General features: G+C 30.1%; 1 protein-coding gene across 2 annotated transcripts; it reads right to left on the minus strand.

The window, feature by feature from the left end:
- Nucleotides 1–575: 575 nt before the first annotated feature.
- LOC132299808 (receptor-like protein 15) lies at nt 576–8,421 on the minus strand. Of its 2 annotated transcripts, XM_059796629.1 has the most exons (8): nt 7,885–8,421; nt 7,025–7,171; nt 6,833–6,907; nt 4,643–4,798; nt 4,414–4,560; nt 4,058–4,276; nt 3,703–3,921; nt 576–3,566 (listed from the first exon to the last, which is right to left on the minus strand). In XM_059796629.1, exons 1-8 carry the CDS (start codon nt 8,303–8,305, stop codon nt 1,438–1,440), a joined length of 3,513 nt encoding a protein of 1,170 aa, XP_059652612.1. In that variant the 5' UTR covers nt 8,306–8,421; the 3' UTR covers nt 576–1,437. The 2 variants fall into 2 exon arrangements, with proteins under 2 accessions (XP_059652612.1, XP_059652619.1); XM_059796636.1 differs by lacking the exon at nt 4,643–4,798 and having other exon boundaries at nt 579–3,566; nt 7,885–8,420.
- Between the last annotated feature and the right edge of the window lie 16,413 nt (nt 8,422–24,834).

Here is a 24,834-nt window from a genome sequence, read left to right on the forward strand (position 1 = left end):
ATATAGATTCGGACTAAGTTTCATTACATTATTAATCCATATTTCAACAGTTGAATTGATCCTGAACAATTCATTAACGTCCCATTGATATGCAATTAGAGGAAAGTGAGTGGGGAAAGAAAATGAAAACCCCCTCTTTATAAAAAAAATATATATAGGAGGAAAGGAGAAAATAAATATTTTTATTTTTTACAGTGAGTATGTGTTGAATAGAAATAATATAATTCAGTTAACCTTCAAAAAGTATATATGATTAACCAGATTTATAATCAGTTGTTAGATTTTTAGTCTTCTATATACTTTTTGTTCAGTTGAGAGGTCAAATTCCCTGCAGCTATTCTCTGTTGTTGAGTTGGTAGCTCTTCAAGCTTTTCTAACCAGCTTTACACTTGCTTTTCTAATCAATATGATGATGCCGTTAACTTTATATATATATGCCTCTTTGTTATCTTTTAAGGAAACATCTTGCACTAATGATAATACAAGGCAAGCTAGAAATTGATGGACCATAATGAGGAAAAGAGATACATATAGTCCAAATAATTTGGCTAAAGGCATTGTTGAGAAAAATATAAATGTTGATTTTCCACCTATTTTTCATTGCTGTTTATTATGGAAACATTTTGAGACTAGAATTAAGTTGGTAGGAGAAATGCTTATTTTTAATACTTTACTGCTAATTGTTACAGCCTAGTTTATTGATTATTTTGTTTATATTGTTACTTTATCTGTGTTAAAATGTGTACATTTTTATATGTTGTAGTTTATACCTATTATGTCTGTGTTTGGAATATTCACTCTCCTTTTCCTAGTAAAGCATTGTTTTGACATTATTTTAATAATTATTCACATTTGCTTTCTTCCCTCAAATCCATTCAATTTTTTTTTTTTTTTTTTTTTTTGTATTTGTTGTTTTCCTTGCCTTTCTGAGATATTTCTGTCACCAGTCCGACAAATAAATAATCTGAAATAGGAGTATTTTGATCAACTATACATTTAGGCATGGAGAAAAAAAAATTCATAATCTGACACTCTTTGAATACATATTGGTTTTAAATGTTTCTTGTGTCCCAAATCACCGAGGTTTAAAAATTTTCATGTCATTGCCAGCATTTCAAGTACTACAGTTGATCCCCATCTCATAGCTAAAGCTATCTTCTTCATTCTTAAAATATAATTCAAAAATTGTTCCATTACTAAATTATCCCAAATCCTAAAAAGAACAAATTTCAATTAACCTGTTGTGTCAAATGCCAAACAATAATAGACAGGAAAAGATAATGATAAAGAATGACAGAGAATAGAGAAATAGATGAAGTGGAGTTTTTTTTCTTCAGATTTGAACTAAATGCTCCATCAACCATGCGTATGTATAAAGGTAGTTATTAGCATTAGTACACTCGACTGATTTATAAAAGCGAATAACAACTAATTATACTAATGAGCCAATAGCTTGTAGAAAGCATCAGAAACAAAGTAATAGCTAGAATACATACGCTTCTCAATGAAATTGAACCACCTTCTTCGCCAATACGGATTGATAGCCAGAACAGAAGCCAGTGCTAATAAGAACATGATGTATGACACAGAAAAAGTAACATAAAAAGCCTCTGGATCGATTTCATACCATTTTGCCTCACTTTCTTCTGAAATTGTTGTTGGTGTGTTTGGAGACTGAACATTGGTGGTACAATTTTTCTCTAATTGTGGTCCACATAGATAAGGATTTCCCTCGTAGCTGCTCCCATCAAATGTCCCAAATTGGTCCTTCATATCTGGAATTCTACCCGATAAGTTGTTGTGAGCTACAGAAAAGACTTCGAGAAAATTCAGATCAATCAGCTCTGTTGGGATCACTCCACTCAAGGTGTTGTAAGAAAGATCCAAGCTCTCTATTTGAGTCAGGCTAGAGAATGTTCTGGGGATGGATCCTTGTAACTGATTGTGAGACAAGTTCAATGCATGAATCCAAACTAGCTCACCTAGCTCATGAGGGATTTCACCTGTTAGGTTGTTGCATGACAAATCCAATCCTGACATGTAATACAGGATATCACCCTTGTAAGAGCCAGGCCTTCTTTTTGTAACAAACTCGGCTTCTGCTAGTAGTGCTGCATCAATTACATATTCATAGAATGAGAATGTTATCACTAATAAGAAACTTCCATATGTGGGCGAATTCAACCCACTCGAAGTACCAAAGTCCATTTGAAAAGACCCGTCGTGATTTGGGCCTATCTTTCCAAAAGAGAAGTTACTAATGCAACGAGGTATCGACCCAGAAAAATAGTTGTTGGATAGATCCAAAAGGGATATCTTATTCAACTTGCACAATTGATTTGGAATCAAACCACTCAAATGGTTTCCCCTCAACAGAAGTACTCTTAATTCTTTGAAGAGTGCGCTAATTCCATTGGGAATATTGCCAGATAAGCTGTTATTGCTAATATCCAATGTCATCATAGATGATGAATTGACAAAAGCATTTGGTATTGGTCCTGTGAATTTGTTTGCCTGCAAATAAATATGATGTGTTGGGTATGGGTAAGAAGGTATTGATCCCGAAAGAGAGTTATGAGAGACATCCAAAACCCAACCTACAGCTACTTCACATGGTAACCGGCCTTCGAAAGAATTATGAGAGACATCCAAAATCCCATATCCTTCTGTCATATTACTTATCCAGCTAGAAATCATCCCTGAGAAGTAATTGTTGCTAATGTCCAACAGAGTTAGGTGGGAGCTTTTGGAAATTGTGTTGGACAAAATTCCCGAGAACTGGTTGTCATGCAAAGACAGAACCTCGAAGTTGGTCAAGTTGAAGTGTGTTGAGAGTATTTGACCATGAAATTTATTGCTGGATAATTTCAAAACTCTCAAATTGATGCAACCTGAAACCAATTCCTTTGGTACTTCTCCAGAGAACAAGTTAACAGACAAATCCAATATCTGTAAGGCACTCATGTTGCAAAGTGATGACGGAAGAATACCTTTGAAAGAATTTGTGGATAAATTTAGATACGAAATGTATGGAAGCCTGATTGAAATGTTTTCTTGAAGTTGGCCATGAAAGTAATTGGCGGAGACATCCAGATATTCAAGTCTTGCATTGTTATTAAGCAACCAGTAAGGAAACACTCCTTTCAAGTTGTTGTAGGAGAGATCAACAACTCTTAATTTGTGTTGGTGGAAAAGAAACTCGGGTATTTCACCGGTGAGGTTGCAGTTTGATAACCCTAGGACTTTCAACTGAAACTTGGGAGCCCAATTTGAGTAATGATCAGTTTCCACCTGCAATTTGTTGCTGCCTAATTCAAGAATCTCAAGCTTGGAAAGATTGGCTAAGGAGCTGAATGAGAATAAACCCTCAAAATGGTTGAAATTAAGATTGAAGTATTCTAGAGATGTGAGGGTTGATATTATAAAAGAAATGTTTCCAGTGAATTGATTCCAAGAGAGATCTAACAGTCTAAGGGATCTCAAATTGCTCAAACATGGAGGAAGGATTCCTTGGAACGAGTTACCACTAAGATCCAACTCTTGTAAGTTGTTTAATTCACACAAACCTGCAGCAGACAAGAAGAATGAGAGAGAAGTTGGAGTATCATTTTGTCTTGCAGCTAGTGATGTGTAAAAAGAAGATTTGATAGAATAAATAGTGAAGACACCATGCCACTCACTATTTTGTTTCAGTAGTTTTACCTTTAATAGACAAACTGTTGCTGAGATAGTTGTACGCCAAAGACAGAGCCTTGAGAGAAGTCAAGTTCCCCATATGTGGTGGAATATTTCCAGTGAATTGATTCCAAGAGAGATCTAACACTCTAAGGGATCTCAAATTGCTCAAACATTGAGGAAGGATTCCTTCGAAATTATTCCAAGAGAGATCCAACTCTTGTAAGTTGTTTAATTCACACAAACCTGCAGCAGACAAGAAGAATGAGAGAAGTAGTTGGAGTATCATTTTGTCTTGCAGCTAGTGATGTGTAAAAAGAAGATTTGATGAATAAATAGTGAAGACACCATGCCACTCACTATTTTGTTTCAGTAGTTTTACCTTGAATAGACAAACTGTTGTTGAGATGATTCTGCGCCAAAGACAGAGCCTTGAGAGAAGTCAAGTTCCCCATATGTGGTGGAATATTTCCAGTGAATTGATTCCAAGAGAGATCTAACACTCTAAGGGATCTCAAATTGCTCAAACATTGAGGAAGGATTCCTTCGAAATTATTCCAAGAGAGATCCAACTCTTGTAAGTTGTTTAATTCACACAAACCTGCAGCAGACAAGAAGAATGAGAGAAGTAGTTGGAGTATCATTTTGTCTTGCAGCTAGTGATGTGTAAAAAGAAGATTTGATAGAATAAATAGTGAAGACACCATGCCACTCACTATTTTGTTTCAGTAGTTTTACCTTTAATAGACAAACTGTTGTTGAGATTGTTGTCCGCCAAAGACACAGCCTTGAGCGAAGTCAAGGTCCCCATAAGCGGGGGTATATTTCCAGTGAATATATTACCGCTCAGATCTAGAACCTCCAAGTTCTTGAATGAAATCAAATCTTCAAAATGAAGAATTTAGATAATTTAGTGATGTTTCTGGTAGAATAACCAAATATTTGTCCGTATAGAATGCATACATACCATTGTTGGAAAGGGGCCCTTTCATCCAATTGCCCTTCAGTGATAGAAATTTAAGAACTGGGAGATTAGCCAACCACTTTAGAATGTCTTTGTTGAATCTGCTGTAGCTTAGATCCAGATGCTCCAACTTGCTCAACTTTGGCAAAGTTTGGTAATCTGGGTACGTAGAGAAGAGGACACGATTAAAAATGATACTATGATTTAAATTTATCTACCATCATATATATATATATATATATATATATTAAAAGAAAAAAAAAGAAGAAGAAGAAGACAACAGCCTTGAACGAAGCATGCTAAAAGATATGGGGTAGCTGTGGAGTCGTTTTCTATTTTAATGAAGTAAAAGATAAAAGTTGTTCCCTTATCTCAAATTTATTATTCATTAATAGCGATCAAGTGGTTCAACATTAATTTAGTGGCCATAAAAGTGGTTCAGTTTCAACTTAATAGCTCAAGGTTGCTAATGGTATTAGAGATATGGTTAAATATTACAAGTTCACATCAAAAAAATTTCAATTTCTGATATGAAATCTTTTGGTAGCATAAAATTTTCATGGTACTAGGTTAAAAGTAAAAGCACTAGAGATCGAAGAAAGAGGTTTATGGATGAAATCGATTAAGGTTGTCTCAAAGTTTTGATCCAATTTAAAACTTTTTTTTTTTTTTTTTTGGCTGCTTTATTACTTTAAATTTCAATTTAAAATATAAATGTTTTCAGAAAGATCCTAACTAACATCATGAACTCTTAGACTATAATTTTTATTTATTTATTTATTTTCTGTAAGGTGGTGATCTAAAATAAACTTTCAAATGGATAATTTTAATTTTCTAAAAAGAAAATAATGCATAAAATGAATGTTTTCTTGAGTGTTTAAATTCTAAAAAGATATTAAAAAGAATTAAATGGAAGATGCAGTATATTGCATATCCTTCCTTACAAGTTAAGTTAAGCTAACAAATCATAATAAAAAATACGTAATTTTTAAGTCGTTCAATTAAAGTAAATTATTTAATTTACAAATTTTGACGGGTCAAATTTATAAAATATAGCGAAACGAAACCCAAACTTTTTTATATATTTAATGAACATAACACATCAAAAATAGCAGGCGGCCAGTGGATAGACACAACTTTTAGTGGGGCCCACCCTTTATCAACTTGGACCCATCTTGGCAGAAGTGTCAAGCTTCATTATTATTATTTTAATAAATATTGATTTGATATTTTTTAGTGACAAGCCCTGAGCGAAGTCAAGGTCCCCATAAACGGGGGAATATTTCCAGTGAATATATTAAAGCTCAGATCAAGAACCTCCAAGTTGTTGAATGAAATCAAATCTACCAAATGAAGAATGTAGATAATTTAGTGATGTTTCTGGTAGAATAACCAAATAAAAAATTATCCTTACAATTAATAACTAGAAGGAAGATATTTGTGTAGCGTGCCATTCAGTCCGTATAGAATGCATACGTAGCCATTCTATAGTATGAAACCCAACCAATTTCTCATATTTTTCCCTCTTATAACCAAATGGTACAGAAATATTTATCAGAAATAAAATTTCAACTACACATACCATTGTTGGAAAGGGGCCATTTCATCCAATTGCGCTTCAGTGATAGAAATTTAAGAACTGGGAGATTAGCCAACCACTTTAGAATGTCTTTGTTGAAATTGTTGTAGCTTAGATCCAGGTGCTCTAGCTTGTTTAACTTTGACGAAGTTTGGTAATCTGGGTACGTAGAGAAGATGACATAATTAAAAATGATATTATGATTTAAGCTCATCTACCATCATATATATATATATATATATATTAAAATAAAAGAAAAAAGAAAAAAAAGAAGAAATCACAAGTATGTGACTTAAATTCTACATCCATTGTTGAAGATGGTCTAGAGATTTAATTGTTACCTCTACACTCAACTTAACAAGCTATCTTTTTTGATAAAGCTCTTATATACTCGAGTTCAATATACAAGAGAAATAATCATATTAATTGCAAATTAAAACAAATTCCGGACTTACAAACGGTCTTGCAACCAAGAAAACTCAGGTTTTATATTAAATTACGAACATAGAACAACTTTAGTTATAGTGATGGTGGTGGTGGTAATAATCTTCACCAGTTCCCTACATATTGAATTGCAAAAGAAAATTCTAAATATGTATCTAAGTAGCTTTTACCTTGCACTGGAAGGGAGACATTTAATCTGTTCCAGCTTAGATCCAACTTCTCTAATTTTCTCAGAGCTGATAGCTCTGTACAGTTAAATTAATTGAAACAGAAAGAGTAAAGACAATTGAATAGGAATAATATATACATATAAAGGTATTGAATGTTAGATGCTCAGTATAAATGATGTGAACAAAACATGCCTTTGACAGGAAGAGGTCCTTCCAACATATTCCAACTGACATTTAAAGTTTTCAGTGATGTGAGTGAACCCAAAGGTTCTAGGACACTGTTATTGAAGCCATTAAAAGCAAGGTTTAAGATCTCCAATTTCAACAACCTTTCAAAACCTGCAAATTAAGAGAGAATAATTACTTCAAATGAAATAAATTAACAAATAAATCTCCATGCTTCTGTATAATACTAGTACTATGTAATCACCTACCGTAGTAGCGATGTTTGGAAGCCCAAGTGAAATAACAAAAAAAACGGAAAACCTTACAGATTATTTGAAACAGTGGAAGGCTTTGATTTATGATTTAGAAGAAAAGAGAAAAAAATAATTACATAGTAAGGCTGATCATCAGATTATTGAGAGTGAGATCCACCACTCTACCTGTAGCAAGCAACTCTCTCCCAATCGCAGCATTCACTTTGTAATTATATTTTCTAATATGATTAACTTATAATTAAATTTTACAATTTATTATACTTAGTTTAAACTTTTTTTTACCGGAAAAATTCCCTTCCTTTTTATCCAATATTTATGAAATTTTAATAAAATACTTAAATAAAAAATAACTTTTTTATGCAATATATTCTTGAAAATAATAAGAAATTACTTAAATTGTTTTAAATTTTTTTATTTAAGATTTTTATTTAAATAATTAATACAAAAAATTAAAAGTAAATTTATGCAAATTTAAAAAAGAAAGAATATATGTCATCTATATAGTATGAGTTTTTTTTCATATAAATTAAATATAATTAAAAAAGAAATAACATTATGATTATTTAAAAAAAAAAATAGTCTAAACTTTAGCCAAGGAAATGTTTAGATTACCTTCATTTTCAACAGCGCCATCAAATCCATTCTCAGATAAATCAAGACTCAGCAGCTCTTCAAAAGGTTTAAATAAGGAGACATTTAAAGAAGGCCAATCATGGTAAGAAACGTAGTGGTAGTGTGGCCCTAGCTGCCTTAGATCATGGAGAGTGAGTCCCACCACTCTGCCTGTGGTGTGGTTGCAAGCGACTCTCTCCCAGTCACAGCAATCACTTTCTCTCTCATCAACCCACGAAGGAAGTACCAAATCATGCCTTATCTCATCATCAGTACTGTTCCGAATGAAAGAGGCCTTGAGTTGAAGCAACCCAGTCCTCTCCTCTTCAACACAACCTTCCACTCCATGGTTTTGATTTTCAACCAGTAAAACTATGAAAACCCATAACAACAACAACTTCACAACTTCTGCCCACCCCATTAATTGAGATATATAGAGTGAATATGAGATCAATATAAATAGTACAATTCAGTGACGACCTTCAAAGAGTATATATGATACTACATATATATATATATACTCTACAATGATCATCCACATTTATAATCCGTTTTTTAGACTTCTTTAGTCAAATATGTAGTTCTTAGTCCTTTGGCAGTCAATGCATTTATGGGTAGCCCCCACGCTAAGCATGACAATTGATTTTTTGTACATACTGTTGGAAAAACTAAATAGAATAGACTTCATAAAGGAGGTAGGTGAAAGCGAGGCAACGAAAAGTCTTGCCCTTTCACCAGAAACACTACTTTCATTCAGTGTATAATTGGGTTGGAACGATATTTATAAACTAATTATAAAATAAATTTAAACAATCATATTAATCATAGACTTCATAATATATTTACTTTGAGAAAAATTCAAAAATAAAACCTAAATAACTAAATGAAAAATTGAAAATATAAGGGGTAATGAAAAGGGAAAAAAAAAAATATTGTTATCAATTTTTCTCTGCACTTGTTTCAATTTTTCAAAAATTTAATTTTTGAATAAAATTTTTTGAATACTTTGATTCTACTTTTAGAGTTACAGTATTTTGTTTATAATATTAAAGGTGAAGACGCACTACTAAACACATAAAAGTGAAAAAAGGCTTGAGTTAAAGCATTCCAATCATTTTGAAGACAACCTTTGAGTATATTAATTGTAACACCAACCCATTCATTGCAGTGAATATGTGATCAATACAAGTGACCTTCAAAAGTATGACAATATACAGTACTCTAGTAGACTAATTTATATTTGTATAGTCTTTTAGTCTTCTATCAAGTCACGGCCACGCAACCAATTGACAAATGGGACATAGGCGTATGGAAAAAGGGACCAAAAGGAAAAGAAAAGACGAGAGGAAGGAAGAAGGCAAAGTGATGAAAAGTCCTTTCCGTGTACAATGGGACCAACTTTTTTTCACATCTGTGAATCAATCATCCACATTTATCTATTCAATTATTAGATAGTTTTGTATACGCATGTTTATTTTTTTTTTTTTTTTTTGCTGCTTTATTACTTTAAGTTTCAATTTAAAATATAAATGTTTTCAGAAAGATCCTAACTAACATCATGAACTCTTAGACTATAATTTTTATTTATTTATTTATTTTCTGTAAGGTGGTGATCTAAAATAAACTTTCAAATGGATAATTTTAATTTTTAAAAAAGAAAATAATGCATAAAATGAATGTTTTCTTGAGTGTTTAAATTCTAATAAATATTGATTTGATATTTTTTAGTGACACAGCCCTGAGCGAAGTCAAGTTCCCCATATGTGGTGGAATATTAATTGTAACACCAAGCCATTAATTGTATGACAATATAAAGTACCCTAGTAGACTAATTTATATTTATATAATCTTCCGTGTACAATGGGATGAAAAGTCCTTCCTTCTGTGTACAATGGGATCAACTTTTTTTCACATCTGTCAATCAATCATCCACATTTATAATCAGTTTTTAGACTTATTTAGTCATATATGTAGTTCTTAGTCCTTTCGCAACCAATGCATTTATGGGTCCACACTGTTGGAAAAGTTGCATAATTAATGTAGTAGACTTAAAAAAGGAGGGAGATGAATGTGAAGCAACCAAAAGTCTTTCCCTTCCACCAGAAATTAGATTCCGACTCAGTTTCATTACATTTTTAATCCATATTTTAACAGTTGAATTGATCTCATACATATATATATATATATATATATTTAACACAATTGATCTCATTAACATCCCATTGATATACAACCAGAGGAAAGAAAGTTTTATAAAAAATGTAGGAGGAAAGGAGAAAATAAATATTTTTACTTTTTACAGTGAATATGTATATGTGATCAATATATAATTAAGTTGACCTTCAAAAAAATATATATGATTATTTAGATTTATAATCAATTGTTAGACTTTTAGTCTTCTATATATTTTTTAATTCTTTTTCAATTATAGCCCCCACAACGACCGTAACAATTGACAAATTGATGATAGACGAATGGAAAATGATGAATAATAAAGACAAGAGGGAGGGGGAATGAAAGGGAAATAATAAAAAAGTATTTTCTTCCGTGAATAATTGGATTGGACGGATATTTATAAATCAATTATAAAATAAATTTGTTTATAATATTAATCATAGACTTCATAGTATATTTACTTTGAGAAAAATTAAAAAATGAGAAAAATAAAATCTAAATAAATAAACAAAAAATTGAAAATATAAGGGGGTGAAAAAAAGAAAATAAAAAAATCATTGTTATCAATTTTCCTTCTGTACTAGTTTCAATTTTTCAAAGATTTAATTTTTGAATAAAAGTTTGGAGTACTTTGATTCTACTTTTAGAGTTATTTTGTTTATAACGTTGAAGGTAAAGATGCACTAAACAAATAAAAGTGGAAAAGGCCATGAGTTGAAGCAAACATTGCATTCCATGGTTATGGTTTTGGTTTTGGTTTTGGTTTTGAACCAAAACTATGAAAACCCATAACAACTTCTTCCCAAGTACTGCCCACTCCATTAATTGAAATATATGGCGAAGATGAGAACAATACAAATAGTATTCCAGACTTTCAAAAAGTACACACGCGCGCACATACGCGCACACACACATATATATATATATATGATACTATATATAGTAATGCTCTCCCACATTTATGCTCTGTTTGATCGGATGCAAAATATTTTTTAATTTTTGGTGTTTGGTTGTTGTAAAATATTTACGAAGAAAAAAAAATATTAAAACTTAACAAAAATAACATACTTATTAATTTTCGGTAAGTTATTTTACATATTCTGTCCGATGGACTTGATCTCAATCTCGACTTACACATTTACCAAAGAACAAAAATAAAGAAAATATTTAACCTAAAAAAAAAAAATTATTTAAAAAAAAAAATATTTTACATTGAAATTCGACAAACAAAGTATAATCAATTACAAAGTATAATCAGTTTGTACACTTTTAATCATCTATATATCTACTTAGACTACTTGTTAGTCCTTTCGCAATTGTAGTCACACAGGATCATGACAATTTTTGAATTAGAGATTGAAAAAGAAGGCAGATAAGAAATGACTAATTAAAGATGGAACCAATGAAGGGAGAATGAACCCGAAGCAATGAGAAAAAGTCTTTCTTGGGGTGGGCTGATGGTTTGATTATTTAATTATTATTATTTTTAACTCGAAAAAAATTGGATATTTTGATTTGTGAGTAGAATATGTACAATGTAATAAAATTTGGAAAAAAAATTATAAAATAATAAGGATCCATATTAAGTTGACTACCTCAACTTCAAATGGTTATGTTTTGAATTCACTTTCTCTCTCATCAACTCATAAAGGAAGAGTCTCATAACTTAACCAAATGTGATCAATAAAAATAATACAATTCGGTGACCTTCAAAAGGCATACATGATCTTTATAATCCATTGTTACACTTTTAAGAGTATTTTTGGTTCGTATTTTATTTTTTATATTTTGTTTTAATTTGAAACAAAATATATATTTTGTTATAGAGTGTTTTGAATAATAATTCAAAACATATTTGGCAATGTCTATTTATTCTAAGATTTTTGGAAGCAAAAAAATAAAAATATGTTTAAAAAAAAATGTTTTAAAATGTAATTTAAGAGTTTTTCAAAAAAATGAAGAAAAAAAATTTATTTGTAAAAATACAAAATTGGTGTTTCAATTTTTGACCACTATTTATAAAACCTTTTAGCACTGTGCAAAACAAAAAAAAAAAATTTACATTTATACCAACTTAAAAATAATTTAGGCAAGAAGCAGGAGAGCAATCCAAGTACTGTTGGGTTTTGCTGAGTCTTTCTTCTTTGGCTCTCTGTTTGGTGTTTCTCTCTCTGTTTGTCATTTTAATGGCAACTAGTGCTCTTCAATTTCATTTTATTCTTTGGCTCTCTGTTTGGTGTCTCTCTCTCTCTCTCTCTCTGTTCGAGTCTCTTGAAAGATAAGCTTCAAATGACTGTAAACAACTTGTGTGTGACACAGCTTGGTGTATTTGTTTACGTGAGTGATTGATTTGCTGTAGGTTGTATACCGAGGTTGTAAAAATCGTCACTGTGAGTGTGAAGAGAAGGAAAGGGTGAGGAACCTAAAGTGTGTTTCTTTTCAATCATAGTGATTTTTTTTGAAGTCTAAAGGCTCTTTGGATGTTTCCTTGTTCCATGTCAATCAATATGTTTTTTTCTTCTGATTCATTACTAGTTGCGAAACAGAACTAAAATTTTGATTAAACCAATTCACCCCCTATTGGTCTCTTCAAATACTTGTGTATCTCCTAACCTTCAAATTGAAAAATGGAGAGGACTTTTGGATTAAAAAACATAATTATTTTGTTATTGTCATATAGTTCAAAACAAAAACAAAAAGCAATTCATCTAAGAACAAAATAGTTATTTTGGTATTAGAAGAGCTTCAACAAATATTTTGCCAAACAAATAAAATAGCTCTTACAAAGTAATTTTCAAACACTAATACACAAGTTAAATAGAAGTCATAATTTCTACTTATTTTATTTTATTTTAGTTGGCATCAGGAACTCTCCTACGCAGAGCCCCTTAGGGACCCGCCGTGGCCAACAAACGTGGGGGTGTAGGGCAGCCCCTATCATATACTGGGTGAGTCGACGAAACTAAAAGGCTTAGTAGGGGACTTGAACACTGGCCTTGTATATGTCAGGCCCAAGCCCGCACCATCACTGCTAGCCCGTCGGGGCGTCATAACTTCTACTTCTCTTTTTCTTTTGCGACAGAAACAAAAGCTATGACAAACGAGTACTGTTCCGAATGAACGATATTTATTAGTTTATAAATATCGTTCCAACCCAATTATACACTGAATGAAAGTAGTGTTTCTGGTGAAAGGGCAAGACTTTTCGTTGCCTCGCTTTCACCTACCTCCTTTATGAAGTCTATTCTATTTAGCTTTTCCAACAGTATGTACAAATTATCAATTGTCATGCTTAGCGTGGGGGCTACCCATAAATGCATTGACTGCCAAAGGACTAAGAACTACACATTTGACTAAAGAAGTCTAAAAAACGGATTATAAATGTGGATGATCATTGTAGAGTATATATATATATATGTAGTATCATATATACTCTTTGAAGGTCGTCACTGAATTGTACTATTTATATTGATCTCATATTCACTCTATATATCTCAATTAATGGGGTGGGCAGAAGTTGTGAAGTTGTTGTTGTTATGGGTTTTCATAGTTTTACTGGTTGAAAATCAAAACCATGGAGTGGAAGGTTGTGTTGAAGAGGAGAGGACTGGGTTGCTTCAACTCAAGGCCTCTTTCATTCGGAACAGTACTGATGATGAGATAAGCCATGATTTGGTCCTTCCTTCGTGGGTTGATGAGAGGAAAGTGAGTGGGGAAAGAAAATGAAAACCCCCTCTTTATAAAAAAAATATATATAGGAGGAAAGGAGAAAATAAATATTTTTATTTTTTACAGTGAGTATGTGTTGAATAGAAATAATACTCCGTTAACCTTCAAAAAGTATATATGATTAACCAGATTTATAATTAGTTGTTAGATTTTTAGTCTTCTATATACTTTTTGGCCCTTTCGCAACTATAGCCCCCAATGAACCATGACAATTGATAAATTAGTCATAGCCGTGTGAAAAATGGTGAATAATAACGACAAAAGACGAGAGGGAGGGGGAATGAAAGGGAAATAATGAAATGTCGTTCCTTCCGTGTGTAATTGTGTTGGACCGATATTTATAAATCAATTATAAAATAAATTTGGATAATCATAGATGTCATAGTATATTTACCTTGAGAAAAATTCAAAAATGAAAAAAATAGAACCTAAATAACTAAATGAAAAATTGAAAATATAAGGGGTAATGAAAAAAAAAAAAAAAAAAACTTTGTTATGAATTTTCCTCTGCACTTGTTTCAATTTTTCAAAAATTTAATTTTTGAATAAATTTTTTGAATATTTTAATTATACGTTTAGAGTTATTTTGTTTATAATGTTAAAGGTAAAGATGCAATATACACATAAAAGTGGAAAAGGGCTTGAGATAAAGCAATCCAATCCTCTTCAACCTTTTAGTACATGGTTTTGAACCAAAATGAAAACTGTACATGGTTTTGAACCAAAATGAAAACTCATGGCAACAATTTCATAAATGACTAATTATAACGGGTGAGCGCATGTTCATTTATTTAAAACTTAAATTATTAGATAGTGTTGTATACTCATATATTTATACCCGATCATTCTTCCATTTTCCATCCAAATCTAATGTAAAACAAATATTTCTTGTAATATCAATCCATTAATTGCGGTGAATATGTGATCAATTAAGTGACCTCCAAAAGTATGACACAATATACAGTGCTCTAAGTAGACTAGTTGTGTGATGATCATTCATATTTATAGAGTCTTTTAGTCTTCTACCAAGTTATTACTCCCTTGGCAGTCGATATGTTTATAGGTTTCCCCACATCCACACAGCCAATTGACAAATGGGACATGGGCGTATGGAAAAGGTGCATGACGAAGAGAAAAAGCAAGTGGAAGGAAAGGGGGAAGAAGGCGAAGCAATGAAAAGTCTTTCCTTCTGTGTATAATGGATCAAAATAAAAAATATATATATATCTATTCAACTTTTAAAATATGGATTAAAAATGTAATGAAACTGAGTCCGAATCTAATTTCGGGTGGGGCTACCCATTAATGCATTAAAAATATCTATTTTTCTCCAAACAAAAGTCTACTTTATTAAATTCAACATTAAAAAAAAAAAAAAAAAACAAAAAACAAAAGTCTACCCTATTAATTATGTATAATTAATAGGGTAGACTTTTGTTTTTTGTTTTTTTTTTTTTTTTTTGGGATTGTTTTTTTTTTTTTCTTATGTTGAATTTCATAAAGTAGACTTCAGAAAGGAGAAAAATAGATATTTTTAATGCATTTATGGGTAGCCCCATAAATGCATTTATGGGTAGCCCCACCTGAAATTAGATTCAGACTCATTTCTTTACATTTTTAATCCATATTTTAAAAGTTGAATTGATCCGAACAGTTCATTAACGTCTCATTGATATACTACAACTAGAGGAAAGAGAGTTTTATAAAAAAATGTAGGAGGAAAGGAGAAAATAAATATTTTTACTTTTTACAGTGAATATGTGATCAATATACAATTCAGTTAACCTTCAAAAAGTATATATAATTATTTAGATTTATAATAAATTGTTAGACTTTTAATCTTCTATATACTTTTTGGTCCTTTCCCAATTATAGCCCCCACAATGACCGTAACAATTGACAAATTGATGATAGACGAATGGAAAATGGTAAATAATAAAGACAAAAGACGAGGGAAATAATTAAAAGTCTTTTCTTCCGTGAATAATTGGGTTGGACAAATATTTATAAATCAATTACAAAATAAATTTGTTTATAATATTAATCATAGACTTCATAATATATTTACTTTGAGAAAAATTCAAAAATGAGAAAAATAAAATTTAAATAAATAAACAAAAAATTGAAAATACAAGGGGGTGATGAAAAGAAAATAAAAAACCATTGTTATCAATTTTCCTGTTGTACTAGTTTCAATTATTCAAAAATTTAGTTTTTGAATAAAAGTTTGGAGTATTTTGATTCAACTTTTAGAGTTATTTTGTTTATAATGTTGAAGGTAAACATGCACTAAACAAATAAAAGTGAAAATGGCCATGAGTTGATGCAAACCTTCCATTCCATGGTTTTGGTTTTGAACCAAAACAATGAAAACCCATAACAACTTCGCAAGTACTACCGACTCCATTAATTGAGATATATGGTGGATGTGAGAACAATACAAATAGTACTTCAGTATTTGACTTTCAAAAAGTATATATATATACACATACATACATATATGCATACATACATACATACATACACATGCACACATATATATGATACTATATACAGTAATGATTATCCACATTTATGCTCCGCTTGATTGGATGCAAAATATTTTTTATTTTTTAGTGTTTGGTTGCAGTAATATATATACGAAGAAAAAACATTAAAACTTAACAAAAATAACATACCTATTAATTTTTGGTAAGTTATTTCCGATGGACTCGACCTTAATCTTGACTTATACCTTTGCCAAAGAACAAAAATAAAGAAAATATTTTACCTGAAAAAAAAAATATATTTTTAAAAAAAATATTTTACGGCAAAATTCGACAAACAAGTATAATCAGTTTGTACTCTTTTAATCATCTATATATCTACTTAGACTACTTGTTAGTCCTTTCGCAATTGTGGTCCTGTGTAGTCACACAGGACGATGACAATTCATAAATTGGAGATTGACGTATGGAGGAAAAAAGGGCAGATAATAAATGGCTAATTAAAGACCGAACCAATGAAGGGAGAATGAACCCGCAAGCAATGAGAAAAAGTCTTTCTTGAGAGTGGGCTGATGATTTGATTATTATTATTATTATTATTATTTTTAACTCGACAAAAATTAGATATTTTGATTTGTGAGGTGGAATTTGTACAATGTAATAAAATTTGAAAAAAAAATTATAATATAATAAGGATCCGATATTAAGTTGACTACCTCAACTTCAAATGATTATTTTTTTAATACACTTTCTTTCTCATTAACTCCTAAAGGAAGAGTCTCATAACTTACCGAAATGTGATCAATAAAAATAGTACAATTCGGTGACCTTCAAAAGGTATACATGATCTTTATAATCCGTTGTTACACTTTTAAAGTATTTTTGGTTCGCATTTTATTTTTTATATTTTGTTTTAATTTGAAACAAAATAAATATTTCGTTATAGAGTGTTTTGAATAGTAATTCAAAACATATTTGGCAATGTCTATTAATTTTAAGATTTTTGGAAGCAAAAGAATAAAAATATGTTTAAAAAAAAATGTTTTAAAATGTAATTTAAGAGTTTTTCAAAAAAATGAAGAAAAAAAATTTATTTGTAAAAATACAAAATTGGTGTTTAAATTTTTGACCACTATTTACAAAACCTTTTAGCACTGTGCAAAACAAAAAAAAAATTTATCAAATGAATTTTTTCTATTGCTACAGTTAGGGACAAAAATAGAAATACCAAAAATAATACCCTTACCAAACATACCATAAGTCTTCTATATAATTTTAAGTTTATTCGTAATTGTAGCCCCACACAGTCTTTACTTCCGTGTATAATTGGTCAAAGGATATTTTGATTTGTGGCCCAATTTGTACCTTTGCAAAATTTATAAACCAATTATAAAATAATTTTGTTTATAACATTAAAATACCTTGAGAAAAATTCAAAAATGAGAAAAACAAGATCTAAATAAATAAGCAAAAAATAACGATGAGTTTGGATATGTTAAGTTCTCATTGTATGGCCTAAATGAGACTAAAATTACACAAGAACCCTTAACAACTAATTATATATATATATATATATCAAAATAAAATAAAATTTTAAAGTACGTTTTTATCTGTGCAAAATAGTTTCTATATACTTTGTCACTAGCATTTGATTAGAACATAAAGTTGGAGAATGCAATTAAAGATGCAACAAGGATGACATTTTCATCTAGTAGGTTTCTAGGAAATATCTAAATAACCATCAGTGAGTCAAAATTTACAACCAAAACACACTAACCTCCAGAAAACGCTGTATAATAAAGAGTCTGTGTACTCAGGTCATTTTAAGGTTAAGGCAATTAAGTCATTTGTCAAAAACTCCTTATCAATTTTTACATAATCTTAGTGGAGAAGATTCGTTGAGCACATGTGTCTCACATTTAAGACAACACGATGTAATAAACATCAAATATGACTTTATATAATTAGACCAAACTTCAGAAGAGATGAATGTAATTTAACCTTAAAATTTTATAAGATATAAAAATAAGAGAATTTCCAAATAAGGTTACAAGCCCATATGATCTTTTATAATACTATTTAGTAATTAAAAATACAAATTGTAGCATAAAATTTTTGCTTATATATTATTGCTGTGAGTATCACGAACAAAACCAATTATTCTACTTGCGGAAGCCTTTTATTCCTTTCCAATTGTCAAGTTAATGGTAAACTAAGCGCGTAAAAAAAATGGATGGTTCGAGTCTTTCACTTCGATAATCCCTTCAGCTCCTTGCAAGAGTCAATTTTGATGGCTGTTCATATCACTGTATTTTGTTTTGATGTAGGATATAATAGAAGCCTTCTATTCCTTTCCAATTGAAAATTCAATGGTAAACTATGTATTTTGTATTGATGTAGGACATAATAGAAGCCTTCTATTCCTTCTATTTCTTTCCAATTGTCAAGTCAATGGTAAACTAAGTGTGTAGAAAAAATGGATGGTCTGAGTCTTCCACTTCGATAATCCCTTCAGCTCCTCGCAAGAGTCAATTTCGATGGTTGTTCAAATCACTGTATTATGTATTGATGCAGGACATAATTTTCGACCGATAAGTCCATTTCCGATAATTAATTTTTTTTTTTTTTTTTGTGTGTGTGTGTGTGTGAAAACAACTCATTAAAAAAAAATTCAATAACTTTAACTTGTGATTCATGTTAAATTTCGACTGAAAACATATGTTTAGGGCTTCGAAAATAATTCATTGGTAAAGGCAATTAAGTTATTTGTCAATTCATTGAAAGAAGTGTGTATATATATTTATGCGAATTCCAAAAAAATAAATTATTTAATTTTATTTTAAATTTACGTATAATATTTATGCAATCATTAGAGAAAAATAATAAGTTCCTAAACCATAAGCTCTGATACAATGTAATACCCAGATATTTTAAGGGATTTATTAATTACTTTTATTCTATTTTTTTAATGATATGTTTGATTTAATTAGGGTTTAATTGATTTTTATTTTATTTTTATATGATTTATTTATTTTATTTTTTTTATTTTAATTGAGTACTTAGATTAATTGTTTTAGTTTAATTAGATTATATTTTGTGATTTTAGTTGTTGAATTGATATGGTGTTTTGTTTTGTGAAATGATGTGATTGAATTGTTTGTTTGAATTGTGTGTATTTATGCTTGTGTTAATTGTTTGTTAATTATTTGTAATTATTAGATTTAATTTAATTAAATTAATTATTTTATTTTAATTGAATTGGGTTTAAGGGAACTTGGACCAAATGATGTGGTCTTAGGCTTGAAGGAAACCTTATTGGGTTAAATAATAAAGGCCCATGGCTATTTGATTACTAGAATGATCATTTTTGTATACTTATAAATATATGTATTTAATTATATATAAATATAATTAATTAATAAATGTTATGGAAGGATATATATATAGATATATATTTATGGATTTATATAATATATATGATTTAATTAACTATTGTTAATTATGGAAGATATATATATATATATATATATATATATATATATATACTATTTAAAGATAATAATTATTATTTTATTTGGTAATCCTAGTAGGAATAGGATTAGGGTAATTAATGTGTATAAATATACACATAAGGTTTAAGGTTAAAAAGTTTGCTTGTTAGAAAAATAAGAGAGACAGAGAGAGAGGAAGAAGAAGGACTGACAAGGAGTAGGCTGGATCTGAGAAAGAAGATGCCGGAATTGAAAGAGACAATCAAAGATTGAAGCGTCGGTTTCGTTTTGAAACATTCAGGCGAGTTCTTCTTTAATTTTCCTCTTAGGACCCATAAGTTTATCACCTTGAGTATCAATGATTATATTAAAATTATTTATTTAAAATCATGGTTAGATCAGAATAAACTAAAAGCATAAATTATTATATTTTTATTTTTGAAGTATTGGACTTTAATTGATATACATTGGTGTGGTATATATATTTTACAATCAATATATAGGTTGATTTGTGACCTAAGACGAGTAATTAGGGTTTCAATTTTTTTCTAGAATTTTCTGGAATTTTTATGAAATTTTCTGGATTGTGTTTATATTTTTTTATAATTATTTTAATTATTTGTAATTAATCTGGGTACAATTATATATATACACTGGTGGCTACTGTGCATCGGCACATCAACATAGGGTTTTAATCTAATGCGGCGCCGCGCAATGTATTACTGTGCACGCGGATCATGAAGGGTTGAGATGGTTTGATGAAGTGGCAGATGATTTGATGCGGTGCGGCACATGATAGTGTGGTGCACCCGCTGATCTGGGCCGTTGGGTGGAGTGGATGAGTGGAGGATGATCCAGTGCTTTGCGGAGCATGGAGATTTGATGCGCGCATGCATCAAGGCCGTGGATGAGGTTTGACCAATAGAGGATTGATCTGGTGTGGGCGAGTGCACCAGAGCGTAAAGGGCAACCAATTAGAAGCAGCCACATACACGCCGAGAGTGGATCAGGCGCGTGAGGGCGCGTGGCAGCTCCTGAACTCACCTGCCAGCTAGTAGAAGCGCGTGGAGGCACGTGCAGCAATTAGAGGGGCATGTGACGGCGCGTGGAGGCGCGTGCAAGGGTGTTTGAGGTCCCGAAAAGTTTCTGTATGGTCCGGTGACATTCCAGAATTTATTTTAAGCTTGTTAGGGTTGAAACCAACCTTTAGAGGAGGTGTTCCTGGGGTTCTAAGAGCCATAGAGTGTTACTAAGATATGTAGTAGCCTTTAATTTACGTAAATACAATAAATAAATGATTTATTACGGAAGGAAGAGTATATATATATTTAATTATATATATGTATATAGGGTTCATTTACTTTGTGATGAGTATAGAAAGGAGCTTATATATATATATATATATATATATATATATATATATATACCTATTAAATAAGAATAATTGATATTAATTATCTTAAATAATATATATACATATACACATATATTATTTAATTATCTTAAATAATATATATACATATACACATATATATATTATATTATATATATATATATACATATACACATATATATATTATATTATATATATATATACATATACACATATATATATTATATTATATATATATATATACATATACACATATATATATATATATATATATATATATTATGGTAGGTATTATACACATACATTATATAATATATGTGTATATGTATATATATTATTTAAGATAATTAATATCAATTATTCTTATCTAATAGGTATATCTAGAAATGTTGGTTTCTAAATTAATAATGTGCATGTAATGGCTATGTATGATTTAGCGTATGGTTAAGTTTATAGTTGATTCATGGTTAAAGTGTAGGCATGGATGAATTGTCAAAGGGTTAAATATATTACCTAAATATTTGTATGAATAGAATACATACATGGGAAGCATGGATGAGTTGCTAATTAAAAGTATAAATGAATATACTTGTGGAGGCATGGTTGAATTGCCAATGTATAAATAAAGATACTTAAGGAGGCATGGTTGAGTTGGTGATATATAAATAAATATATTTATAATGGCATGACTAATTTGTCAAAGTTTAATTATATTGTTGTGTATTAGATGATTAAAATATATCATCTATGATTACTGTTTGTGTAAGTTGGATTAAGATTAGATATTCTTAAAGTAGAATAGTCTAGTACTTACAGGTAAGTGTATTATTTTATACAAATTAATAAAATAATACTGGTAGTGACACGAATGATTTGTCAAAGTCTAAATATTGATTGTGTGATTTAAATACTTAAAATCATTATTGGTTTTGGAATTAAATATAATGTTTTTTTAATTATATTTTATGGTTTAAATTATTACATTGTTGTCTAGGATGGGGTTAAGGTTAGAGGAGTTTCTTTAAAAGAAATTGTGGGGGTATGATTATTAATTAATCCTTGATAATGGTTTTGGAATTAATAAATTTGGTTATAGTTAGGATAGTTATATTGTATATGATTATGTACATTAAAGATAAAGACTTTATTAGGTTTAGTTTTGATCAGAGATGATCTATTTATTGGTTTTCAGAGGTCTGGTAGAGAGAACTTGCTCGTAGGGTTTAACCCGCGATTTATTTTTTTCAGGTTATTAGAAGTTCAAGTCTCAAGGTTGAGAATCCACAGCTGAAGGACTTATCCATTCTTTTTTTTTCTTTCAATGTAGGATATTTTCTTATTGTTAGATAATGGATTTTATTTAGAGATCATTGGAGTATTTGGTTATGTTGTCAGGGGTCATTGATTTACGGAATTCCCGAATTGTAACATTTGGAGAATTATTAATGGAATTGTTATTTAATAGATTTTCCTTCTGCGAATTATTTATTTATTTTTATTTTTTTTTGTACTCTGTGCTTGTTTAAATACTTAATTGTTTTGATATTCCCCTGATTTTGTGCACGGACTTGATCGACCCGTGTTCCGAAATTAGGGGGCATTACATACAACATGTAAACTACTACTATTCATGCCGAATGTTAATCACAAATAAACATGCTATAATATTTGTGCAAGAAAATCAAACATAAATCATAATCCATATAATTGAACTTCATTATTTATAATGCATAAATAAAAAGAAGTCATAAATATAAATTCCTCGATCTATAATAACAATCCTCATAGAGATAAAGTCAAACGAGATTCTTTTCGCAGAACGTATAACGTACAAAACTGCATCTACAAACAATAGCCAAAGTATGAAAACCAGTTTCTCTCTCTTAGCATTTTAAACACCTAAATATTATACGTGTTGTTTCATAAGTGTATATAATTGATGGGATATATGCACTTGATAAAGGCAGAAAGCAAACAAGTTTTCTTTTTAATAATCCTAATTTTACTCTCCATCAAAATAAGGAATAAATAGAAAAACACTTCCTCCAATAATTAATCAAAAAAATAATTTATAAATTAACTAAATAATATAATATTAATCTGATAGCTTTTTTTTTTTTTAAAAATATTTTACGTCGAAATTCGATAAACAAAGTATAATCAGTTTGTACACTTTCAGTCATCTATATATCTACTTAGACTACTTGTCAGTCCTTTCGCAAACACAGGACTATGACAATTCATAAATTGGAGATTGACGTATGAAAAAAAAGAAAAAAAGAAAAAAGAAAAAAGCAAGTAATAAAAGGCTAATTAAAGACGGAACGAATGAAGGGGGAATGAACCCGTAAGCAATGAGAAAGAGTCTTTCATAGGGTGGGCTAATTGTTTGATTATTATTATTAATAATATTATTATTATTAACTCGACAAAAAACAGATATTTTAATTTGCGAGCTGGAATTTGTACAATGTAATAAAATTTGAAAAAAAAAGTTATAAAATAATAAGGATCCGATATTAAGTTGACTACCTCAACTTCAAATGGTTATTTTTTGAATTCACTTTCACTCTCATCAACTCATAAAGGAGGAGTCTCATAACTTACCGAAATGTGATCAATAAAAAAAGTACAATTCGGTGACCTTCAAAAGGTATACATGATCATCCAGGTTTATAATCTATTGTTACACTTTTAAAGTATTTTTGGTAAGCGTTTTATTTTTCATATTTTGTTTTAATTTGAAACAAAAAAAATATTTTGTTATAGAGTATTTTGAATAGTAATTCAAAACATATTTGGTAATGTCCATTTATTCCGAGATTTTTGGAAGTAAAAAAAAAAATGAAAACATGTTTAATAAAAAAATATTACAAGTTTGAAAAATATAATGGTTAGTTTTAAAATGTAATTTAAGAGTTTTTAAAAAAAATGAAAAAGAAAATTATTATCACCGTTATAGTAAAACAAAATATGTAAAAACACAAAATTGGTGTTTCAATTTTTAACCACTATTTACAAAACGTTTTAGCACTGTGCAAAACAAAACAATTTTTATCAAATGAATAATTTCTACTGCCACAATCACCGACAAAAATAGAAATACCAAAAATAATACCCTTACCGAACATACCTTAAGTCTTCTATATACTTTTAAGTCTATTTGTAATTGTAGCCCCACACAGTCTCTACTTCCATGTATAATTGGTGGGAGGATGTTTTGATTTGTGGGCCCAATTTGTACCTTTGCAAAATTTATAAACCAATTATAAAATAATTTTGTTTGGGTATAATTTCACGAAACCCCCAAGACTATCAGATTTTGTATCAAATACTCCCAACCTACTTTAGAAAACCCCCAATACTATGAAAATTAATCACATTGCACCATGTCTGTGATAAAAGGACGAAACTACCCTTCTGGTATACCAAATCAATTAAAAAAGTCAAAATAGGTACTTTGCCAATTACTAAAATACCCTTGGTGACATTTACTAAAACGAATGCGTTTTGTGTGTTTATGCGGACAGAGCAATATATATAGAGAGAATAGTTTAGAGAAAGAAAGTGAAGGTTGTTTGATGACTTCGTCGGCCAGGGAGGTGAAAGAGAGGAGCCGAGATCAATGGAGGATTGGCGAAGGCGGCAGTGTATATGGGCTTTGGTGGTGTTGACG

This window comes from Cornus florida, unplaced genomic scaffold (genome assembly GCF_030987335.1).
Source record: "Cornus florida cultivar Cherokee Brave unplaced genomic scaffold, ASM3098733v1 CherokeeBrave_3.0.0_Hap2_Chr01, whole genome shotgun sequence".
Lineage (NCBI taxonomy): Eukaryota > Viridiplantae > Streptophyta > Magnoliopsida > Cornales > Cornaceae > Cornus > Cornus florida.

Excerpts from the sequence above, each read along its gene's own strand:
- LOC132299808 (XM_059796629.1), bottom strand. The coding sequence starts at position 8,305 with ATGGGGTGGGCAGAAGTTGTGAAGTTGTTGTTGTTATGGGTTTTCATA. Across the intron at positions 4,561-4,642 it reads AGGGCCCCTTTCCAACAATG|ATTTGATTTCATTCAAGAAC; the intron begins GTATGTATGCAT and ends TTCATTTTGAAG. Across the intron at positions 3,922-4,057 it reads CAACAGTTTGTCTATTCAAG|GTTTGTGTGAATTAAACAAC; the intron begins GTAAAACTACTG and ends TGTCTGCTGCAG.